We start from the raw sequence: 21,677 nt of genomic DNA on the forward strand, positions 1-21,677 counted from the left end.
TGTCTATAAAATTCGATTTGTGTTGGTACTGGTCGACACTTTCTAATATGTCAATGTAAATATAATAAAACAACTCTAGCCTACAAGCTATTGTAACTGTAGTTTAAGTTCTTCAATAAATATGCATTAAATGTATTAAAATGTTAAAATAAATTATATTTTATAACGCTATTATTTTATGTACATTAGTATTTTGTCAAAATAAATGAAAACTTAAATTTGATGACGTGCATTGGCTGTTTTATTAAACGGGCATATGTGAGTAACTAACATTTAAACTTAGTTTGGTTATGTAAGATCCATATTTCCTTGAGAGGTAAATTTAGTTAACGGTTAACAATAACACCAACATATTGTTTCTCACTCTAATACAATTAGAATATACTAGAAAATTAATGTAATTGAAAGTTGAAAAACATAACTAAAATAAAATCACACTAAAATAAAATGTACAATATTGTATGCAACTAAAATGTTTAGCTACTGCATATATTTCTAATATATTATTACCAAATGTTTATACTTACCTATCATGTTTTTAATAATTATTATGAACAATGAAATTATGAACAAAGAAAAACACAAATTTTTTGGCAAAATTAGTTTTTTTATTCAACATAATTCCCTTCAAGGGTGACACACTGAATATAGCGACCCTCCAACTTTTCGATACCATTTTTGTAATAGGATTTGTCATTTGCTTCAAAATAGATCCCAGTTTCGGCGATCACCTCTTCATTCGACGAAAAGTTTTTCCCAGCGTGTATTCTTTTGAGATCTGAGAACAGGAAATAGTCGCTGGGGGCAGATCTGGAGAATGCGGTGAATGAGGAAGCAATTCGAAGCTCAATTCATAGAATTTTGCCATCGCTTTCACTGACTTGAGACACGGTGCATTTTCTTGATGAAGCAGCACTTTCTTTTCCTTGAAATGCGGCTGTTTTTCGCCGATTTCGTCCTTCAAGCGGTTTGAATTTGAAAAATACTTTAAAATTAATTATTTTATATATTATATTATTCTTCTTTATTTCTTCCTATACCACAGGTCGATAGACCTGTAATATAAATCGAAAATCTATAAAAATAAAAAAATTTCGATCCACTTTTAAGATATGGTTTTAAAAAATATTTCGGAATATTCCCATGATTTGTGTTGTGTGCAAAATGCAAAACCCCTTGAATTACTTCACCGCAAATAAAATAAAAACGTATTATCAATAGAATTTAAGAAATAATGCTAAGCAAACAAATTTGCTGGAGGTTCGAGATAACGGTCAACAAACAAGCTGCAAAAGTTCAAGATCCGTCAAATTTTACACCACTGATCACCATGTGTGTATAACAATTAAAAGATGTACGAGCGTTATCTCTTTATTGCTCTTATTCAATCCCACACATGAAGTTTTGAATATAAACAAAATGAATTTACGTGGAATGCTTACGAGATAAAACCTTTGTTTTCAAAATTCTAAAAATAATAATTGTGAAAAATTGCTTGTGAAAACATATTTCGTAATAATCAGCTATTGGAACGATATTGGGTTATTAATAATTCCAAATAATTTTTTATTAATCTCCTAGAACGTCAACAATCTGCCCGTGGGCAACAAGTATTATTATATGATTTCAATTATATGACATAACTATCCTGACATGTAGTAGATCACTTCAGTAAGTGATCTACTGTACAACTTATAATCTAAATCTTATTCTAGATACTATTCCAACTTATTTTAAAGTCTATCCCAACACTCCGAATTATCGTTATGGATTATATCGGAATATCACGCTGAATCAGTTTGTTGGACACGTAATATGGGGCATCAACGATGACTGGCAACACTTTATTCTGGAACCTCTGGAGGATATCTATGTTAAATTTGCTAGTAGTACCCCACAGTTCACAATACCATAGGTCCAAATGGGCTTAAGTATTGACTTATAAAACAAAACCTTATTATCTAATGATAATTTAGATTTACGCCCTATCAGCCAATACATTTGGTTTAGTTTAAGCCCAAGCTGCTTACGTTTTGTAACTTGCGTTTGTATATTTTTTCCATGTCAAACGTTGATCGAAATGCATTCCCAGATATTTAACGTTGTCTGCTTGCGGAAGTTCATATGGAGGAAAGTCTAGACTATATGGTGAACGACTTCCAATCCATTACTTGAGAGGTATCTAAAGTTTTCATATCGGTTGTTATCATTAAATAACAAAACATCTTTTCATTATAGCTTATCTTTCAGATTCTTAAATTTTGAGTTCATCTTCGTAAAGCAAAATATCAATAAAATAGCTGTTTTTAAAAACTAATCGGTCTCTTGGTGCTAGATTTTTTATCCTAGCAAAAATACCTGATGGACTTATATTTCCAAAAAGTAGATTTGCTGTTAGAAATTAACTTTTATAACATACAATTATAAGAGAATGTGTGTGTCATAGGGAAAATTAAAACCCTCATTTAAATTACCTATATATTTTAATATAAACTCACGTTACAGATAATTTGCTAGCATAAGAACATATGCAATAAACAGGTACTTAGACTAACAGTAGCAGCAAATAAATTAAAACAAATAAAACTTATATCAACATATAACAATAATATTAATAAAAATCACAGAAAAATAATTCTTTGGTTATAGTTTACACGGCCCTTGCGTTTGTAATCAGAGGCATTTTGATTATATAGATAAAACAAAAAATATAACGATATTACGAACATTCTAATGTTCTGACTTGATATCACAAAAACAAAAGCACATGATACTATGATTTTTTCACTCTTTTCCATGTACATCTTATAAAAAAATAATCATTAGTTTCATTAAACATTCGTTATCGTTTTTTTTATGATACCAACGACACACTGCACAAATATTTTATATAAGCTAAAATGCTGGAATAAAATATAATTTAAAAATCATTTTAGATGCCTAATAAATTATTTAAATAAATGTCACATAACATATTGTACATATAATTTGAATTGAATTAATAAAACTGCTGTTTTGTTCTTTCAGTTCTACATCCATGTAGAAATCTCAAAACAAACGTTCCGTCAGAACCAAGTATGTCATGGTGAGGTCTTATCTATTGTTTTTTACTGTTTCTCGTTTTGCGAGTAAAATTTCAGACAAGACAACAACAGCCCTTTTAAAAATCTTAAGTGTATGAAGATCAAGAAACGTTTATTTTATATCGGTAATTTTAAAAATAACCAAATAATAGTAACGTAATTTTGTTTCGAAGTTAAACATGCCAAATTACCACTATTGAAGCGTCAATTGAAACATGAAGAACGGCAGAATACAGTATCGACGTAATTTTTTGCACATTTTCTATATACTAAGTGACGCTTAATTTAACAATTCCTAATATATGGTAAAATATTTTACGAGACTATCCAAAAATTACATCACATTATCTTAGAGTCATCGCAGATTTCGGATCTAAAATAGTGATATAACCTAAACTCTGTGATACATCAAAAATTAAATAACATTTGATTTCATCTTTAATCTGACTTTGTAATAATCCTAAATATAATACGGTACTTACTAAGCATCCAAAATAAAAGCATTTAAGTGTGAGATTTATTCGTTATTCTGACAGAGGTAGGTCTTCCACTTCACCCATTTCAGTCATCGTATCTTCGTCCATAACGTAGCTAATAATGAATTTTAATGATACCTGAACATTATCTGGATTGAAGATTAACATTATCTGGGTGATTGCAGCCGGTGGTAGGAATGGATTAAAAGCTGGTAATTCTGTTGATGATGGCGATTGTAATTTTAATTTACAACTCTGCAAAACAGGTAATAAATAAACACCAATGACTTTTTATGTTAAGATACAAAAATACCTTAGGAACAACAGCTTGGAAAAGATAATTACTTAAAGGCATATCATTTCTACTTATTGTTGTGATAACATAAACAGTTACACCAGGGCGAGGCTGATCCTTAGCCATATGCAACAAAACAGTGATACCATTCTTCTCGTCAAGAGCCACAATCGATTTCTTGGAACTAGGTTTTATATCCTCAAGTTTAACGAAAATATCTTTGAGATTAACATTTGCCAGATTCTTTAAGTTACCATCTGCTCTCTTCGAAAAACCATTAGGCTCAACTTTACTTTTATCGCCATCCACACCAAGCATCATTCCATTATTCAACACACCATTACCCACACATTTAACCTTTTGATCATGACTAGAAAATTGTAAATAACTAGATTCTTTACTGTGTTTAGTGTCAGTGCTATCATCAGTTATATCCACTAAACAATCATCGGCATTATCTAATGGACTTATATCTGCTTCAGTCTTAACAGGTCCTTGATTTAAACTTGGTCTCTCGATAAGGTAGTTTAAATTAAGTTTTAAGGATTCACTAGTTTCTTGGTTAATTTGTTCTTTTTTACAATCATTTGCTTTTGTCAATAGATTCATTGGAATTTTCTCTTGATGTCTATATATAATCACATAATATATAATAGAAGATAGTTTATTAATATTCTAATAAAAAAAGATACCTGTAGTTTGATGAAGGAAGTTTCTCTTTAAGCAGATGTTCTCCTAAAACATCTAAATCTTCTAGTGCCTTCAGTTTATTTTTATCTCTCTCGGCTGGTAGTTGTCCTATAAGGTAAAGAAACTAGAGATATCAGAAAATTACTAAACCTATATCTAATAGAATATTGAACAAGAGGGTTGAAAATAAAAAGAAAGATTGTGATTAGCAGGGAGTAATAATTACTAGCACCAACAACAGAAACAAGAAATCAAGCAAAAGTTATGATCATATAGAGTATAAAAGAACAAAGAAATTATGATGACAAAGTCCTTGAGATGTTTAGGCCAGCTGTTCAGTTCTTGTAGAAATTAATATAACAACTACCTTAACTAACTACCCACATACCTTTACTATTAGAAATATTAATTGGCTGCAATATATCAGATGTTTCTGCTGCATTTCCTAGTCCAGAAAACATATCACATAAAACATCAACTGGTTTTGTACTACTATAATAAGCGAAACATAAATATTGCAATATATATCTTTTAAATATACCAAAAATCACCTGCAAGCACATTCATCATTTTTTATTTCCTTATACCGATCCATTTCCATTAATGATAATGAATTTGCACTAACTGCTTGTTGATCTAGTTCCAAAAGTGAAGCCAAATTACTCTGAATAACACTTTCACTTTTTTCTTGCATTATTTTCAATTTGTATCTAGTTAAACACTCAGTTAAGTCATGTATAGTTTTTAAAACTGATTCTAAAAAACCATATAAAAACTAGTGTCATTATTAACTTTATTTATATCAATTGGATACCCATTAAATCAGCAGGACAGTGATCTGTTTCACAAACAATAGCTGTTAAGTTAGGAGATAATCGCACAAGATTATCATAAAGCTCCCTCATCAAATCTAATTCACCAGGTGTAGTCACTCCTTTCCTATAAGACTCCATCATTTCATTAAGTAACTTTAAATTATTCTGTACGGACTCCAATTCAGAAACTGCTTTACTTTTAAGATCAGCTTGTTTTTCATCCTATCATAAATTATTATTAAGAAATTAAATATTTAATATAACTGTAATATGATAAAAAAATACCTCTTTAACCATACTTTTAATTAACCAATTAGCTGCCTGAATATCCTCAGGATCTTTACTTTGCAAAAGCTTCTTTAAAATATTTGACTTTTCTTCATCATGAAATACAGAATTTCCAATTCTTCTCTTAGCATCACAACCTGAAAATATATTTTAGCATGAAAAGTAAATATGGAAATTTGTTTTCCTCACTTAAAGCTTCCTGAGGTATATTTGGGTTTGGGATTTCGCGAATGACTCCCTGTTTCCTCAACATATCAAATGCCTCTTTAATTTTCACTTCCTTAGGATAATCTAGAGTCCACAAATATAATAACTGTAAAATTTTTTGTTTTACAGATATTGGAGTTTTTGACCCAAGATACTTTGGAGAAACCAATTTTATCATTTCATTTAAAAACCTAGAAATTTATATATTTAATCAGGGAAAAGTCTAAATTACTATAAACTATTTATTAATACCTAAATTTTCCAACTTCATTTTGAAATGAACTCCCACATTTTGTCATACACATATCAAGTATATTTAATATTGCGAGTACTTCTTTTTCAGTACCAACAGGTAGTCTGCCAGCAATAACTTTAATACCTATAGCAGGGCCATCTTTTTCTTTATTTATTAAGGAAAAAAATGCTTCCACAGCAGCAGAATCCAAATTTGTATTATTACAGTTTGTAGCTCTTACTAAAATTGATTAAAATATTATGGAGTTTCCTTTATGAAATATACTTACAGAGAAGAGCCTCAAGACTAATTTGAGTAACATTAGTCATTGTAATTAATTTATTTGTAGGACTTTCATAAATTTTATCGATTTCTTTCTTAAATTTCAAAATGTTTGAAAATTCATTTTTTGTAAACAATCCGACATGTCAAATTCTTCTTTTCAAGAATTGTGTTGAAAATGGTTAAAAAAGTGATTAATTAATTGATTACTTTTGTTTTAAATATATTTCAGGAATATATATTAATCCAAATTATTCAAATTGTTGACACACCAACTAATTGTTTAATATTTTTAATGCAACTTTAGATATTTTTGGCCAATAAATGATAACTTCACTTTTATTATTGTTTTCAAAATAATTTTGAAAATGTGTGAGACCTATTTATTATCAAATCATAAACATGATATTCAAAGTATTTTAGAACATTATGATGCAGATAGAAGCTTTTCCATAAACATTAAGTGTGTAGTTAGTATATATTACATTTAAAACATAATTCTACATTTATAGTTTAGTTTTTTAGAATTATTTGAATCAGATACAAATTTAGGAAATGCTTTGTTAATTGAACCAGAAGGCTCATTAAAGAACTGGAATAATGCTGCTTTAAATGTACAAAATAATTTATTAAATGAAATAGATAAAAAACTTGTCTTAAAAAGTAAGATTACTTGTAGAATTTATAGTCTACCCCCATGGCCACATATTTCCAGAACTATATTTCCTGGGAACAATGATGTTGACAAATTTTTACAAATTACTGGTAATTAGGCTACAAACTACTAATAATATGTTTTAATAATTGAAAAATCACATTTTTTAAGGAACTGTGGTGAGGATATCAGAGAGGAAGTTATTAGAATATCAAAGACAGTATATATGTTTGAAATGTAAATATCCAATTGTTGTGGAAGCACGATATGATAAGAAAAATATGATAAAAATTCCTAGAAAATGTACAAATCCAGAAGGCTGTTCAAGTATGTATTTTTATTTATTATTATTATGATTAAATAAAACAATATTAAAATATACTAGGTAAAAAGATAGTAACTTTTGGGGAGCTAGATTCAGTTAATTGCAAAGATTATCAGGAGATTAAAATCCAGGAGGATGTTTCCAAATTACATATGGGTACGATCCCTAATACTCTTACAGTGACATTAGAAGATGATTTAGTTAATATTTGCAAACCAGGAGAAAACATTACTATTACGTAAGTTACTTTGATTATAGCCAAATGTATGTTTAAATATATATTTGTTAGTGGTGTAGTAAAAAGAAGATGGTCAGAATTTGAAAAAGGTGTAAAGCCAGTTATAGATATAGTACTGCGTGCTAATCATGTTCAAGTTAACAATAGTATGTCATGTGTAACTATAGCAGATGATGTTAAGTTATGTTTTAATTCATTTTGGGGTAATTTTAAATTAAATCCTTTGGAAGGTAGAAATATCATTTTACATTCAATTTCACCTGAGGTATGTAGAAGGGTGCTATTTTTATGCAAAATTAGTATGTTATTTTATTTTAGATCTATGGTCTTCATTTAGTCAAATTAGCAATAGCTATAGTTTTAGCAGGTGGAACTCAAACAGATGATGATGTTAAATCTACTGGCACTGACACTAGGTCAGAATCACATTTACTTCTTGTTGGAGATCCTGGTACAGGTAAATATTGTTCTAGTAGTTTTTAATTACCTGTAAGTTCACATTTACTTTTAATATTGTTTTATTTAATATTTGAAATATGAGTTGAGTTTTATTTAACATTAGTATACATATCTTGCTGGCCACAAAGGTTCATAACTTATAAATTCTGTGCTTGTATTATACTTTCCTTCACTCTTTTTCTTCCTTGAGATATATTCTGTGCTTCGGTTCTCAAGTCTCTCACACTAGTATTGCTTATATCTGTAATTATTGTATCTGACCATCTCTCCTTGGGTTACTATATCCTTTTTCTTCTTTTATCAAGCGAATGATTTAATTTGGAATGGGCGCAAAAAAATTAAAATGGCAAAAAATAATATTTCGTCCATTCTGTATTATTTTTCTTTATTTTCACTAATTTCAGGAAAATCTCAACTGTTAAAATTTGCTTCAAAGATAATGTCCAGGTCAGTTTTAACCACAGGGGTTGGTTCAACTGCAGCAGGTTTAACAGTAACAGCTATAATGGTATGCACAAACATTTTACCAAATAAAAAATACCGATTACCGCATATGATAATCTTAGGAAAGTGGAGACTGGCATCTTGAAGCCGGTGCACTAGTGATGGCTGATGGTGGCGTTTGTTGTATAGATGAATTTAACTCAATGAAGGAGCATGATAGAACCAGTATTCATGAGGCAATGGAACAGCAAAGTATTAGTGTTGCAAAAGTGAGTAAATATTTAATTATCTGTAGTAACTATATTTAATATGTGCTTACGATATTGTAAATCACAAAGTTTTATTTTAAGGGCTTATATGAGTAAAAAGTAAGTAAAGAGTAAAGTTCACAAAAATCTTATTTTAGATGCAATAAATATTACACAAAATTACGTTTGAAATTCCGAAAATAATTACATACATTACATTTTTCGAGGTCTTCAAACTTTCTTAGTCGTCAGGGCACTACATTAGCTAACCATTATATAAAACCTGCAGTATCAACGTAATTCTGTGTTGCGTTGATACTAATCTGTAGGTTTTCGGTGTTATTTACATTTGTTGTAATCACAAAATTGCATTAGTGTTTAATATTGTGTTTTCACAAAAGCTTCATTCAATTTTTCAAAGAACATTATTTATCCCAGAGGTGATTATATGCCATACGAAATATTTTACACAGGACACATACCAGGTGTACCGGAAAGTTATTACCGGTTTTTCTAACAGAACAGTTGCTAGGCAGTGCAATGCAATGTTAGGATTTGACATTTTATCCTACTGACGTCAAGCGTCAAAGCTATACATGATATATTTTGCGAAAGTAACACCGTCATACATTTATACCTCTTTGACAATGTTAAGTTTCGTCCTGAAGACGTCTTACACTTCGTGCTTAACTTGATCAAAATAAAAAAGCCGCTAAAGTCATCGTTTGCTGGTATAAACTTATGGTGGGCATGAAAAAGTTTGAAGATGAAAAACTGCAAGAGTTATTGGATGAAGACCCAACCCAAACTCAGATACGTTTTACTTTAAATATGGCCCAAGAAACGATTAGCGACCGATTACCAGAAAGAGGGAAGAACCAAATGATAGAAAGATGGGTGCCACACCGATTGAATGACAAGAAAATGGAAAATGCAAAAATGGTCTGTGAAATGTTGCTTCAAAGATATGATCGGAAGTCGTTTCTGCATCGGATAGTAACCGATGATGAAAAGTGTATTTATTTTGAAAGCCTTGAGCGCAAAAATCAAGGTTATCACCTGGCGAAGTCGGCCATTTTGACTTTAAGGCCAAATGGTTTTGGTCGCAAGACTATGCTCTGCATTTGATGCGACCAGAGTGGCGTGGTGTTACGAACTGTTGAAGGAATTAATAGTGATCGCTACCGACAACAATAAAGAAAAACCGATTAAGCAAGCGTTGAATGCTCTTCAGATCCTGCCCCTTCAGTCTGTCAACTGGTCGATGATTTTTTTGGGATGGCGTCCATAAATTGTCTGAAAAATGTATATAAACAAATGGTGAATGGCATTGAATAAATACATTCTTCCATTTTCTTGAGAATCATGTAATTTTTTCCGAAAAAAACCGGTAATGACTTTTTGGTGCATCTGGTAGTTTAATTACTTTTTACAGGCGGGAATAGTATGCAAATTGAAAACCCGATGTTCCATATTGGCGGCTTGCAACCCAAAAGGCAATATCGATGTTAGTCAACCATTATCAATGAACGTTGCAATGTCTGGTCCCCTTTTAAGTCGTTTTGACTTAGTGCTATTGCTGCGGGACGTAGTTAATGAGGAAAATGATCGGGCCCTTGCTGATTTTTTATTAAATCACAGTATTAATTCGACGGATGAATCCGTAACATGGAGCCTAGAAAAGTTACAGGTATGTTATAGTGTTAATAGTAAGTATGTCAAAAAGGAAGACATGTTTTTAAGTCTAAAACATCAACAATAGCGATGTTTTAAAAACAATGATATTCCACTGTGATCAATATGTCAATTCTACAATTTTCACTCAATCGCAGTTGTCGCTTTTTACCTAATATATTGGTAGCAAATTTTGATTTTGCCCAAAACTATTTTCTAGGCCTGTTTAGATCTGTTTCCCGACTGTTCATTGTTTGTTTTCTTAGACTATTCATCAATAGAACCTATTTGGGCCTTAAATAGATCTTACTGGAGAAATGTCCTAGTTATGGGAGTCATACTGGAAATTTGTTTGAGAAAAAAATTTCATTTGCACACTTCATCTTATATCATCATTCTTATATCAATATTTGGGATTCAAGTAATTCATTTTCTTAGAGGATTTAACATCTGTAGGGTGTTGTAATATCAGACTTTGCATTATTGCTAAAAGACATTTACTGAAAGGAGAAACAATGAAAAATTGGCCTATATTTTACGGTATTATTATGATAAAGGAATAAACGCTGGACAGGGTCGTGAAAAATAGTGTGCTGTGTATGGGGAAGGTATTTTATGAATCTAAGCATTAAAAATCGGATCATTGGTTGTGAAGCCAGAATAATTGACGTTAAGAATCGTCCACTCTAAGCTACTTGTAGTTGATCGCATGAATGGCTTTCAACAATATTTTTGGCTGGCTCATCCGTCAATATTTGCGAAAACTTAAATGGACAGTTTTGATGTACTTACCATATAGTCCAAACATAGCATCCCTTAACACTTTTTCTGATTTCTGCAAAACTCACCCAATGACATTAAATTACTTTCAAAAGTTCCCTGTTTAGTTAAAAGTTCACTTTTTAGCTTGCCTTACATTATTTATTATTTTTATGAATTATTATGTATTATTTTTCTAGGCTTATTTTTCATTAATAAGGAAATCAAGACCCAAACTTACTTCCCAAGCAGAAACAATTCTCAGCACTTACTATCAAATGCAAAGAAAGTTCGGTAGCAAAAACCAGGCAAGAACAACAGTCCGTTTGTTGGAGAGTTTGATAAGGTGGTAAACATTTTATGAAATTATTTTGGTATCTTTATTAAGGTGTGTTTACTAGGTTATCTCAAGGACATGCAAAATTAATGTTCCATTCGGAGGTTGAGATCATGGACACGGTGTTTCCCATCATTTTAGTGGATAATGCTTTAGGTTATGACTCGGCGCTGCTTAATTTGAAATTAGACGTAAACAGTTTTTACGAAAATCCTGATGAGCTTTATTCCAGTTTCTTAAATGTTATCATCGTGAAATTAAATTTAGAACGTCTAGTGGATTATGAAGAAAATCCAAATTTAATGTCATGTGATAAACAATCAAATGACACATACACAGAGAAAAATAGTATTCATACAGCAAGCGAGGAAAAACAAAAAAATATAAGACACGTTTTTGATATCGAGCAACAAGATGTTGAAGACAATAAAGAATTACCTTCTGCCGTCGATATTAATCATACAAAACCTGATGTTAGTGGGGGAAGTAGAAAAAACAAAATAAGTTTGAGTCAAAATTGGCCTACTCTTCAGGAAATCGACGAGCTCATTGACGATCAACCCATAAACTTTGACAAATATAAAAAACAAGTGAAGATGAAAAGTTTTGAACATCCGGAGACATCATCGGGTATTAATACAGATCGCAATAGTAAAAGTAAACTAGACAAAGGGGTTGCGCGCGATAGCAAAAAACGAAAATCGGAACCGTTGAAATATAATTCAGATAATAAAACACGAAAAAAACAGGATGTTCATAATTCCCGTAATGATTTGCCAAGTGTTAACGATGATTTTTTTGCAATGGATATTGACTTTTGTGACACTAATGTCAACTGTGATAATAAACAGATGTCACATACAAATGATAGTGTTTCTGAAATTTCCGCTAATAATGAAATCTTACAACCAAATGCAGATAGTAATGTTGACTTTTATTGTGACACCAAAGTTAACTGCGATAGTAATGAAATCTCACGCAGAAATAACACTGATGGTGTATTTGAAGTTTCCACAAATAACGTTAATATGTTAGAGCAAAATTTAAATACAAATATTGACTTTTATTGTGACACCAATGTTAACTGCGATAAAAATCACATGTCACATACGGATAATATGGACTGTGTATCGAAAGTTTCCACAAATAAGGTTAATACTTTGCAACAACATGTAAGTACAAACTTGAAAAAAACTTTCGATGCGTTATCAAAATTTCAATTTGTACCTAGAGAAAAAAGGAGAAATAGCACCGAAAAATCAAGTGATACCTCCGAGTCTAGGGAAGGAAAGAAAAATATCCAAGAAACATCTAATATGTGCGAGATTAGTCGATCTCAAACAAAACTTGTCAAAACAAATGAAGATGTTAAATCAAAAACAGATCGCAAATTTACTTTTAAAACTTTCAGTTCTGTGATGGATTTTGACAAATTAGATAGTGATATAGAGAATTTTAATATAGATGAATGTTTTACGAATCACCATCAGTTAAAGTCAAAAAATGTAAAATTAGGTGGTAATACGCAGAAAAAATCATCACTTGATAAATCCAGCAGCGGGAATGAAAATAAAGTTATGAGTGATAATCAAATTGAACATGCCCGTCTTGATAAAAATGACAAACCAAAAAATAAATGTTTTAAAACGAATTTTCCGTCCCTAAATCTAGATCTAGATGATTTTGATTTTAGTTGATGTTTATTTATTGATTAAGTTTTATGTGAAAGAATTGTTAATATTTAAATCATTTAAGGAAAATAAAAACATCTTGTTAGTAATATTGTGTTGATATCTACGAATAGCTATTAAGACTCAAAAATATATTTTTCCCATATTGTCCAAATACGCAGAACTATTTTTATATTTATTTGAGTACAAAAAAAAACTAAATTAAAAAACGTAACTAATACTTGTAATAAATGTTTAAAAAAACTGTAATGGAAGTGCGAGCCATGGAAGTAACGTGGACCAGTGAACCTACCGTCGGCATGCTACAGCCTAAAGCGCTATCGCTGTTATTTATCTGGGCCACACGATTGTGCTCTGCAAGCTCCTTCAAATACACGAGCGACATTCCGCTATCGGCGTGTCTGTCCGTACGGTCTAAAACGAGACCGATTTTTAAGGGGAGACTTTGCTGCATTTAGTCCAGCGCCCTATAAAATCAGTATAAGTATCATTACTGTATGTGATATCGGTTATCTGTAACGGAATTTTAGGCGACTTTCGGCCAGTTAATAATAACAGTATTAATAACTGTGATTATGGAAGTGGTCTTTAATTTAATTAATGGGAATAATTTTTAAAACATTTTTACTAAGAAAAGAAGAAAACTTATAATTTAAAGGAAAAGTTACAAACGTTGTACTGTTTTCCCTACTTACTTTTTGGTGGCGATAAAGCTTGGACTGAAATAGGGAGTCTCCGGTCTACAGCACTTAAACTTGAGAATAAAAAGATATGAAAGCTCTAATAACCATCTTTATAATTGTACGGAATTTGCATTGCTAGGGTAACTAATATTATCGCTCAATTAGATTATGCGTATTGGATAAATATACAGACATAATGTAAATGTGTCAAAAATAGGTATGTTTTATTAAACATTTTATATTGCATTATATTTTGCGGAGCGTTTGAATTAGTTCCTCTGTGACATGATGAGAGCAATACTTTCCAGAATCCGGGGATATTTCGTGGACTTATGTCGCCGTACATTAAATTATCCGATCTTCAATTGTTGGCTAACTATTTTCCATCGTGTGATGCCCCACCTAGATATCTTTTTTAACTAACTGCTGTGAAAAAAAATCAAACATACTGGAATAAGTGATGTTATCGATAATATTGAACGCAGTATTATTCAAGTTCCAAATCATTTTGATAACATCATTAGTGGCGCATCGGATATAATAAATTTGAGCCACCAGAAAAGAAACGCAACCGTCCAGGCAACAGTAAATTTGATCACCGAATTTCTCTGCAAAAGATCGATTTCATTTAAAAGAGTATCTAGTAGTTGCATCACTTTTCTTTTCGGAATACTTAGGAGAGTATTGCGGTAAATTTCTTGAGTATACACTCATTTCCGTATGTTCTTTTTATCCCACACTTGATAAAGAACGATTACGAACTGAACTGAATTTATTCAAGAAATGATTGCAGAACATTAAATTGTGCACTACGTCTTTTAAAATTTTGAATATCAAACAATCTAGGAGACACATTGAAGGAAACTAGACATTTATTACAAATCATAGTAATATTAAAGCCCACCAAAACGTTTCTGAGAAATTCAATGACCGAAGATCGTTTAACAGCTGTTTCCATGCTATAATATCATTGCTTTGCCATGCAGAGAGAAACACAGGAAGATGATATATGGAAACATCGAAGTAACCACTGCTTTATGATGGCATTAAAGCTTTTTTAATACCTGTAGAAGGAAAGGCTTTGCTGAAAATACATCCAAATTTCGGTTTTGTTGACGTAAAAGTGATCCTGTATTGTTCCAAAAAATACACCTGTTGTTGTTACAAATAATGAAAAATTAACTAATTATGATAATTTCTTGACTAATTATCATAAGTTTCGCACAGTGGGACAACAACATTAACTACAACTCTATTAATATTCTATTATTGTTATTAAACCAAAATGATATTTGTTATATTTGCAACATTTTTTAAATACTCTTCAAAAACACCCTAAGATTAAAAGATGGGAAGTGAAATCCACTAAATGTAGTCATAAATGTTTTCGTGCTATCATTATTATTATCGATTCCGAAGAAGAGATTAAAACTATGATTTTAATTAATTAAGAAATAAAGCTGCAAAAAAGCTATTTAAAATTTATTGATTAACAATACATTTTTTGAACAAACAACAATGTTCACGTTTCCTAATTATCAATGTTACCTATTGTAGTAATGAATATCGTCTATGGACAAGGTTTAATTTACACTAAACAGTAAAATAAATAAAAATCATTAAACATTATTAAATCACATAAATAAAAAATAAATATATGGATTTCATAGGTAAAAAAAAAACGAATACTTCGAAAATAGAACAGAAACAAGTTGTTAACAAATTATTTCTTACCTATAAAACCTAATCATCTAATAATATTTAAACTTTTGGTAATTCCAAATTACCAATTACAGCGTAGGTGAATTCCTGAGTACTATTCTGACCGCCGATATCTTTGGTTCGGATTTTTCCATCTTTCAGTACCTTTTCGACTGCGTTTCTGATCATTTCGCTGTAGGTGGGTAGATTTACGTGACGTAACAGTTTTGAGGCGCAAAGCAACATGGCCGTTGGGTTGGCGACGTTCTTACCAACAGCTTCGGAGAAAGTATGTCTCGCACCCTAAAGCAGATATCACTTTATGGATATTGTTTTGTATTTTTAATCGGAAACTTACTGGTTCGAATACAACACATTCAGAAGAATACGAAGAACCGGATACAACTCCGGCACCACCCACCAATCCTGATGCTAAATTATCGACAATGTTACCGTATAAATTAGGGGTAACCATCACGTCAAACTGTTGTGGTTTCGATACCATCTGCATGGTACAATTATCGACAATCATTTTCTCAAATTCTATTTTTGGGTACAGTTTAGCCATCTAATGAGAATAAAAAGAATCATCAATCGAAGAAACTTGGTTATGAAATAATTACATACTTCTTCACAACTTCTGAGGAACAAACCATCGCCTAACTTCATGATGTTAGCTTTGTGGACAGCGGTAACCTTCTTCCTGTTGTTCTTGACGGCATAATCGAATGCAAACTTGGCGATCCTTTGGGATTTCTTTGCGGTGACGATTTTCAAACATTCAACGACTCCTGCAATTAAAGTAGAAAGTAATCCACGTTTGGAGAATTGTGAAAATGTGGATTTTAAAAATAAAGTGTCTTTTCAACCTTACAGTCATCAGTAAAACATCGAGGCAGCTTTGAAAAACACCTCCAAAATCGGATTGAAGCAGATCAATTGCTCAGTCGTGGACTGTCAGAATTTCACAATGCCAAAGTTTCGAAAACCACCTCAGAGTTTTAATTCCATGGAAATTTGGGTAGGAAAGTTCTTAGTAAATAGCTAATCTTGTCCAAAGGGGATATTCAATTAAGGAGACTTGCGGTGGGTTGACTGAATTTTCAGCTGGTGGCTTCACAACACATTTTGGCTATTGTGTTTTGTATTGTACCTCGACACATGCAAATGACATTAAAGTCTGTTTAAAATCTTCAATGTGAAATATTCCACATGACGCCTTAAACAGTTTGCTGTGGTTAAAGGAAATAACTATTCTGATTCTAATAAATTAATCGGAAGCAAATTGCCCTATAAAAGACCAACAGTTTTCAGCTTAGTTAAACTAACAATTCGACACATGAAGCACGGCCGTGTGAATACTGTTGCCTATCACGTGGAGTTTCTGCATATACTCAACCCGCCATACCATCATTTATTCTTTAACCAAAGATTAGCACATCAATTATGTTGTTCTGTAATTTAAACACTCTCAATGCAATGACACCAGATATCAGGCTCAAACTTTGTGATAAAATATAATCATTCTCAGAGAAAACTACAAGAACATTTTTTTTCTGAGAATACACTTTGAATTTAACATTTTGTAATGCTCGGTTATGGTTTACCTTCCAATGGCTATTAATAAAACTCAAGGACCCAAAATTCGGACAGGAAACCATCCAGTATGTATATGCATTTTGATTTCAAGGAAATAATTATTTTGTGTGATATCATTCGACAATCATTTGTATTGGAATGAAATTTCATCATGGATCATACAGAATGATGTCACTCTCAAATTCCATCAAATAATTTTGACAGTTTTATGTTTATTCATTTAATGTACTGACATTCGAGTGTTCTGAGAGATAAAAACAATAGGCCAGATATCAAATTATAAAATGGTTAATAAAATAACTTAATATAGTAATTAATTCGATATAGATTAGTAATATAGAATTAAGACGTTATAATTTAGAAATAACTTGTGTTTGCTAGAATACTTTTATTTATTTCTATAATTGGTATCAAAATGAGGCACACAAACATACCTTTTACACTTTCATGTTCCAAAGCAGAATATTCTCCTTCTGTTTGCTCTCTAATAATGACACAATCAATGTTGCTATGTCGGCATTTAATACCTGGCAGTGATTTTACATGAACTACATTAGCATAAAGATCTAAGGCATTACGTAGTTTCATATTCAATGTTTGCAATTCCCCTATAAATCATACTAAGTTAAACCATTTAAAAAATAATGCACTAAGAGATATTATACCTGTGTGAGAGTAATCTGGAGTTGCTAAAATACCTTTCAGTGCAACTCTATTCTTGTTAATAGATTTAGCTACCTATAAAAAATATTTGGTTCAATATTTAATCTAAAACGTTATAAAATCAATTACATCATCAAGGGGTGCACTTAATGTGGGGTTAACTTCTGAAAAGAAGTATGATTCCCAATCAACAGGAACACCAGCTGCCTTAAATACTTCTTGTACAGAATAGACAAGCTCAGGACCAACGCCATCTCCAGGAATAAGAGTTGCAGTCACTCGACTATCAGGTCTTTCAGCTAAGGCCTATCAATAGAAATAAGATTATATGCAGATATATTTTAATGTGTTATTTATTTATAATTTGTAATCTATTAGTATAACTACTCTAATTAATAATTGATAACATTAATGATAGTTATTCCAGAATGAAAACTGAAAATAAAATCTTTATAATTAAATTATAAAAAACTATATATAATAAATTGTATATAAACTTACAGCACTGGCATTATTTGAACTGCAATGGATATTGCGGGCAGCTGCGATTTGCGTACTCTGTAAAATATCCTTTGTTTTAAGATAATTCCAAAAATCAAATTTGAATTAACCCTGTTATATCATCAATTTCTAACCTAAAAGAGACACGAGTAAACATTGTTATTTACCTGTACAAAAATCCTTGGTAAATTTCTGGTGATAAGGGACATGTTTGTAGTTTACGCGTAGTGCCCTGTTCCCTAAATTGAATATTGTTTTAACAATACGGCCTGGAACTCAGCTCCCTGTTTCCTAGAGCTGTCAACATCAGCGCCACACACGTGAGAACGGCAATAATTTTAACTAGACGTAGGGCGATATCTATGATTTGATTGCCGCAGGTTTAGTTCTCTTTTATTTTATGAGATGGCAGTGTAGTTCCAATAACGTGTAACTTTCTATATAATAAAAATTGAAAAGTTTCTTGATGGAAAAATTTTAAAATTTTTAGAAATAATTTTACCTGTTATTAGGAAGTATAAGATAATGATTATTGGTGGTTATTAAAATTATTATCGGTATCACTACCGTGTTAATAAAACGAACGGCATATCTCAGTATAATTATCAATACTTGGTCTTATTTCGCAAATTCGTACGTTAACGCGTTAATGAGGAACAGGCGAGTGAGTCATAAATAACGAAAATTAATTCCCGTAATTAAGCGACTTCAAAAAGGCGCACAAGTTGCTTGCAAAATAAAACAAAACCGCAACAACCGTCCGCCGTCCTGCTACGACCGAGCACCTGTCGTTTTCACCTGCAGGCTTAAGAATTGGGGCGGAGCCAGTCCCACTCGCGAGTCGTCGCCCCGCCAATAGGCGAGCGACCTGCGTAGAGCGGTCGGTTATTGGCGAAGGTGGGCGTGGCCGAAACATTGAACTCTCGGTACACCAGTAAACGACCCGTATGGCAATGCCAATTGCGGAGTGCCGTTCGTTAGTAAATGGGCATGCTCATGGTTATATGGCCTTGAATCGAACTGAGAAAATGTGGTTGGTGCAAAGATACTTTGGCCGGTTATTTAAATTGCTTGGAAATCATGGTCTTGGTCATGGATCTATATTTATGGTTATGTTTATTTCTAAATAAAATGATATTCGTCCTCGTTATATATATTTTAACTATTTATTATAAAGTACGTTTTTAAATTAGTAATATATAATATCGATATAATAATAAAAAGGGATTTTTATCAACAATTATTAGTAGCGTTAATTACTCACGTACTGTTGGGAATCAAATTTTAACCATATTACACATCAATGACGTAATTTGAAATTGTGGTTAGTGATGTATACTTTGTTGTTAATAATTAATCGTATTTATGTAATAAAAATTCCATTAATTATTCTATAATTATGTAATATTAATGTGATGTGTTAAAAATATATGTTAACTGATATTTTAATATTTAAATGACAATATTTTAATCAATAGGACATTTGTAATTTGTTTTAATACATATCTATTGGTGTTAGTTATAAAATTAATTTCTTTTTCCTGCAACGGTGGACAAATCAGTGTAAACACAATATTTGAATTAACTTAGGGAGTTTATTATTCTCAACGTGACAGTAATGTGGTCCTCCTGTTGGCCACTGTTTGTTATGTAAAGCACAACACAAAAACACTTGTTCTGGTTTTCTTAAACTAGGAAAATTATAACAGAAACTCAATTTTTAAGCTACAACGTTACATATAATATATTCTTTCTTATCTTCTTGTTAACAGTTAGTCAGTAGTGCATTCAGGAGACAATCACCTACTAGATGCATCTGAGCTGTTCATATATGAGTTATCTAGAAATCTTAAATTAAATCTGATATAATTATAATTAAACTTTTTAATGAATAATATTTCAAGTAGACAGTATTTAAAAACAATACATAATAACAATAACATAAATAATTGACAAGTGGTCAACCAATTACTAATAATATCATTAAAATTTTTCTAATACACACCATTTGTAACAGTCATACTTTTTGATGTACTAAATTTATAAAAGTTATAAAAGAAATATGGCACATAAGAAAAACATGTACAAAACATTTGCAAGATAAGAAATAGATGAACATATATGACGCCAACTCTTATCTTAACCAATTTGACGTTTAGTTTAAAATTTACGGTGGTTTTAGTGAAATAACTTAAAAATGTTGTTTTAAAAACAATAGATGTGTGACAAGTCGACTTAGAGAGAATAGAATACTACGATTGCTTTACTACTTGCCGTATAGCTCAGATCTAGCTCTCCATGACTACCAGCTGTTTACAGACATCGAATGAAGTTTAACTGAAAACGTTTCTGGACTGAATATACTAGCCTTAAAGAAGAATATTTTGATGAGTAAAGTTTAATTTTGTCTAAAAAACTGTTGCCTTGTTAGATATCATAAAATATTATTCCATGATGAGTTATCAAGAAAATGAAAAAATAATAGTAAATACAGAACCACAGTATCAAGAACATTTGACTAATGTTCCTGTCACAGTTGCATCGACCTTTAGTACAATAAAGTTAAAAAAAGACGTTATATATCGTTGGATACTTTTCTTCAGGAGAAGTAAAGAAAAAAAGGAATCAAGACCTGAAGATGTGATTCTTCCGAAACGTCATCAAGATATTTTGAAAGAAAATGTCTGAATTTTCACTAAACGAATTAAACGAAAATGCTATTTGGAACCATTTCAATTGTGCAGTTTAGATGCTAGAAAAAAATGGTTTTGTGTGGCGTTAAGAAAAATCCCCGGCTTAACACATAGATGGCGCTACTAGAATTAAATCCATATATTTTTTAGTTAGCTCTAACCATCAAAAGATGCGTTTATAAATTTGACAGCTGTCGGATCATTAGTTTGTGAATTATAGCATTTTGAGTAAAGCAACAAAAATACAGTTGACGCAAAAACTTGGAATAACTTTTATTGATTATCTTGAAGAAGGAACGACTATCAACAGCGACTATTATATAGCGTTATTGGACCGTTCGAGGGACGAAAATGCCAAACGGCCGCATTTGAAGTGAAAGAAAGTGCTGCTTCACCAAGACAATGCACCGTGTCACAAGTCAGTGAAAACGATGGCAAAAATCCATGAATTGTGGTTCGAATTACATCTTAATCCACCGTATTCTCCAGATCTAGCCCCCAGCCACTAATTCTTGTTCTCAGATCTCAAAAGAATGCCCGCTGGGAAGAAATTTTTCCGCGAATGGAGAGTTAATCGCCGAAATTGAGGCCTATTTTGAAGCAAAGGACAAATCATACTATAAAAATGGGATCACC

The 21,677-nt window shown here is 31.5% G+C and overlaps 3 protein-coding genes across 6 annotated transcripts; 1 reads left to right on the forward strand and 2 right to left on the reverse strand.

The window, feature by feature from the left end:
- Positions 1-2,464: 2,464 nt before the first annotated feature.
- Positions 2,465-6,537, reverse strand: Gga (ADP-ribosylation factor-binding protein Gga). Of its 3 annotated transcripts, XM_076394702.1 has the most exons (11): positions 6,379-6,537; positions 6,107-6,329; positions 5,837-6,045; positions 5,645-5,784; positions 5,359-5,581; positions 5,096-5,300; positions 4,933-5,036; positions 4,547-4,652; positions 3,873-4,482; positions 3,566-3,814; positions 2,789-3,456 (listed from the first exon to the last, which is right to left on the reverse strand). In XM_076394702.1, exons 1-10 carry the CDS (start codon positions 6,416-6,418, stop codon positions 3,608-3,610), a joined length of 2,067 nt encoding a protein of 688 aa, XP_076250817.1. In that variant the 5' UTR covers positions 6,419-6,537; the 3' UTR covers positions 2,789-3,456; positions 3,566-3,607. The 3 variants fall into 3 exon arrangements, with proteins under 3 accessions (XP_076250818.1, XP_076250816.1, XP_076250817.1); XM_076394703.1 differs by having other exon boundaries at positions 2,465-3,814; positions 4,933-5,033; XM_076394701.1 differs by having other exon boundaries at positions 2,465-3,814.
- A 150-nt stretch (positions 6,538-6,687) lies between these two features.
- On the forward strand, positions 6,688-13,290 carry LOC143190431 (uncharacterized). 2 transcript variants are annotated; one of them, XM_076394700.1, is made up of 12 exons: positions 6,688-6,834; positions 6,889-7,136; positions 7,198-7,353; positions 7,412-7,589; positions 7,641-7,854; positions 7,908-8,046; positions 8,453-8,556; positions 8,615-8,761; positions 10,176-10,430; positions 11,374-11,519; positions 11,575-12,682; positions 12,742-12,907. In XM_076394700.1, exons 1-12 carry the CDS (start codon positions 6,740-6,742, stop codon positions 12,757-12,759), a joined length of 2,808 nt encoding a protein of 935 aa, XP_076250815.1. In that variant the 5' UTR covers positions 6,688-6,739; the 3' UTR covers positions 12,760-12,907. The 2 variants fall into 2 exon arrangements, with proteins under 2 accessions (XP_076250815.1, XP_076250814.1); XM_076394699.1 differs by having other exon boundaries at positions 6,716-6,834; positions 11,575-13,290.
- A 2,063-nt stretch (positions 13,291-15,353) lies between these two features.
- Idh3b (isocitrate dehydrogenase [NAD] subunit beta, mitochondrial) lies at positions 15,354-18,673 on the reverse strand. The gene is made up of 8 exons (XM_076394704.1): positions 18,516-18,673; positions 18,349-18,405; positions 17,977-18,153; positions 17,850-17,922; positions 17,619-17,792; positions 16,213-16,376; positions 15,944-16,153; positions 15,354-15,888 (listed from the first exon to the last, which is right to left on the reverse strand). Exons 1-8 carry the CDS (start codon positions 18,555-18,557, stop codon positions 15,646-15,648), a joined length of 1,140 nt encoding a protein of 379 aa, XP_076250819.1. The 5' UTR covers positions 18,558-18,673; the 3' UTR covers positions 15,354-15,645.
- Between the last annotated feature and the right edge of the window lie 3,004 nt (positions 18,674-21,677).

Source organism: Rhynchophorus ferrugineus, unplaced genomic scaffold (genome assembly GCF_030347505.1).
Source record: "Rhynchophorus ferrugineus isolate W39M unplaced genomic scaffold, kcgeb_rfMv2 rfM2, whole genome shotgun sequence".
Classification (NCBI taxonomy): domain Eukaryota; kingdom Metazoa; phylum Arthropoda; class Insecta; order Coleoptera; family Curculionidae; genus Rhynchophorus; species Rhynchophorus ferrugineus.